Consider the following 2,737-nt stretch of genomic DNA (forward strand, 5'->3'; position numbering starts at 1 on the left):
TGAGTCATTTGTTGAGACGTGGATGGATCTAGAGACTGTCATACAGAGTGAAGTAAGTCAGAAAGAGAAAAACAAATATTGTATATTAACGCATGTATGTGGAACCTAGAAAAATGGTACTGATGAACCGGTTTGCAGGGCAGAAGTTGAGACACAGATGTAGAGAACAAACGTATGAACACTAAGAGGGGAAAGACGCGGGGGCGTGGGGATGGTGGTGTGCTGAATTGGGCGATTGGCATTGATGTGTATAAAACTGATGACTAATAAGAACTTGCTGTATTAAAAACAAGATGAAAGAAGGATAAATTTTAAAGAAAAAAAATTAATAGTAAAGGAACCTATTTAAAGCTGCATTTTGCTTCTTAAAAGTTTGCAGATATTTTCTGGACTTGACTTATTTGGTCACTGATAACGGTTATTGTATATAGAATCAAAGTCCATAGGAATCACTTACTTGGAGAACATTCAGACATAAACAAGTATAACATAAAAGGAAAGGCTATATTATGCATCTTAGAAATATTAGAACATCAAGAACTTAGTTATGAACTATTCTTACACAGCGGACATAATTAAAATAATAATATGAATTTTATCCAATAAAAATTTTCTTGTTGTGGAACTTGGAGAATAAAGTTTACATATGGGTTGACCCATACCAGGACTTAGAAAGAATGCATCTGTAACTGCATTGTGCTTTGCTCTGGGTTCATATTGTGGAATCACTTATAAGCCCAGTTTCACGAGATGTGCACTATTAACTCATAGCTTAGCTGTGAGGCTTCCAGTCTTTAGGAACCTCCTTCTCTTCACCTTAAAGTCAGAGCTGTCAGAGTCCTCTAGAATATTCTCAGGAATTTATGAAATGAAGAAAGTTTCCTTACTTCAGATGCCTATAAAGGTATCCCTGGAGCCTAGTTTTCAGCCCTTCATGTAGTCCTCATCCTTGTGAGTTCCCCTGCTCCAGTCCAAGCTGGAGTACGTCCCTACAGGTCTCTATCCCACCCCACATTTTCTAGCTCTACTTGGAGGCAGCAAGATCTTAAAACTATAATGGTACTGGTATATTTCAGTTCTCTAATGCCGCCTGAGGCTTGGGGAAACCAGGTGTTTGCAAAATCACATTACCTGTCCAGAAATGCGCCTTATTTTCTGCAGGCATTAAATTCACTTCCACTTTTCAGTCAGGGACCTCCACTTACCTTATTAAGTAATCAACCAATCTGTATTCACCATTATAGTGGTCTCTCTTGAGTAGCATATTGGAAGAAACTCATCTCCACAGTAGTATTATTGATTTTACATCTTATAAACATCCCAAATATTTATTCTCGGGAGTTGTTCATTTGTATTTTAATGCGCTTTTTTATCTGAGCGTGTGTTGGTTTCCTTAATTAAAATACTATTCCTCATATAGTACAAATATTTTAATAACATTTTTAGGGGATCCTGCATTTTACAGTTTCATTTCTTTCCCATGAAAAGATTTTGTTCTCTTTCTGTTTCCCACATTCAGGACAGAGAAACATCTTCTCCCTGCTTTATAAAATCTTACATTATCAACATTATGTACTGTCTGATATCATGCTTTGAGAAGAGCACGTCACCTCCATGTTACCATTCCCAATAATTCATAACCTCAATGTAATCATGTGGTAAAATCAGGCAGACTTAAATGGAAGAGCCTTCTATGAAATAACCGACCAGTGTTCTTCAGAATCTTATAAGTAATTCACTTTCCACTAAATAAGCTGTCAAAAGCCCACATGAATTTGACGAAGATAGAAAACATCTGAAAAATGTGATTTTAGAAAGATGTTTCATTAAATCAATGAAGTGATTAAAATGTTACCTGCCACTTTGCCTAAAATAAGAGTGTACAAACAGTTTTATAACACATTTTCATCACTTCTCTCAACAGGCGATTCAGCTAATCTAACCTGCAGAGCTTTCTTTGGGTACAGTGGAGATGTCAGTCCTCTGATATACTGGATGAAAGGAGAGAAGTTTATTGAAGATCTGGATGAAAATCGAGTTTGGGAAAGTGACATTAGGTAAAGTAATTTTTGTCTTTTAACTTGTACAATCAAGATTAACATTTGTTTTCTTAGTGAATAGAAAGTGAACTAAAAGAAAAGAAGGGGTTTGGGGTAGTGTTTTACTATTATAATTAAAATATTGCAACATTTAGTGGCAAAGAGGCAAAATACTCTTGAGAGAGTGACTATGAAATTATCAAGCAGGAGTGCCATTTGCAAAGAATTTAAGAAAATTAAAAAGGAGTTTTTCACTAAGGAATAAACTGAGTGTGAGACAGACCAAAATAGCATCAAACATGGAAAATGTCTGAGATCAGATGATACAGCCACTATGGAGAACAGTATGGAGGTTCCTTAAAAAACTAAAAATAGAACTACCATATGACCCAGCAATCCCACTACTGGGCATATACCCTGAGAAAACCATAATTCAAAAAGAGTCATGTTGGATAAAGAAGATGTGGCATATATATACAGTGGAATATTACTCAGTCATAAAATGAAACGAAATTGAGTTATTTGTAGTGAGGTGGATGGACCTAGAGTCTGTCCTACAGAGCGAAGTAAGTCAGAAAGAGAAAAATACTGTATGCTAACACATATGTATGGAATCTAAAAAAAAAAAAAAACAAAAAAAAAAAGGTTCTGAAGAACCTAGGGGCAGGACAGGAATAAAGACGCAGACGTAGAGAATG

At 35.8% G+C, this 2,737-nt stretch overlaps 1 protein-coding gene across 1 annotated transcript in view; it reads left to right on the plus strand.

The window, feature by feature from the left end:
* The window catches only part of IL1RAPL1 (interleukin 1 receptor accessory protein like 1), a 686,991-nt gene that overhangs the window by 637,831 nt on the left and 46,423 nt on the right, over window positions 1-2,737 (plus strand). The window contains exon 8 of the mRNA XM_024115248.1: window positions 1,925-2,057. Within this exon, the coding sequence (XP_023971016.1) occupies window positions 1,925-2,057 (133 nt within the window). The remainder of the gene's footprint in view (window positions 1-1,924; window positions 2,058-2,737) is intronic.

This window comes from Physeter macrocephalus, chromosome 21 (genome assembly GCF_002837175.3).
Source record: "Physeter macrocephalus isolate SW-GA chromosome 21, ASM283717v5, whole genome shotgun sequence".
NCBI classification, from domain to species: Eukaryota; Metazoa; Chordata; class Mammalia; order Artiodactyla; family Physeteridae; genus Physeter; species Physeter macrocephalus.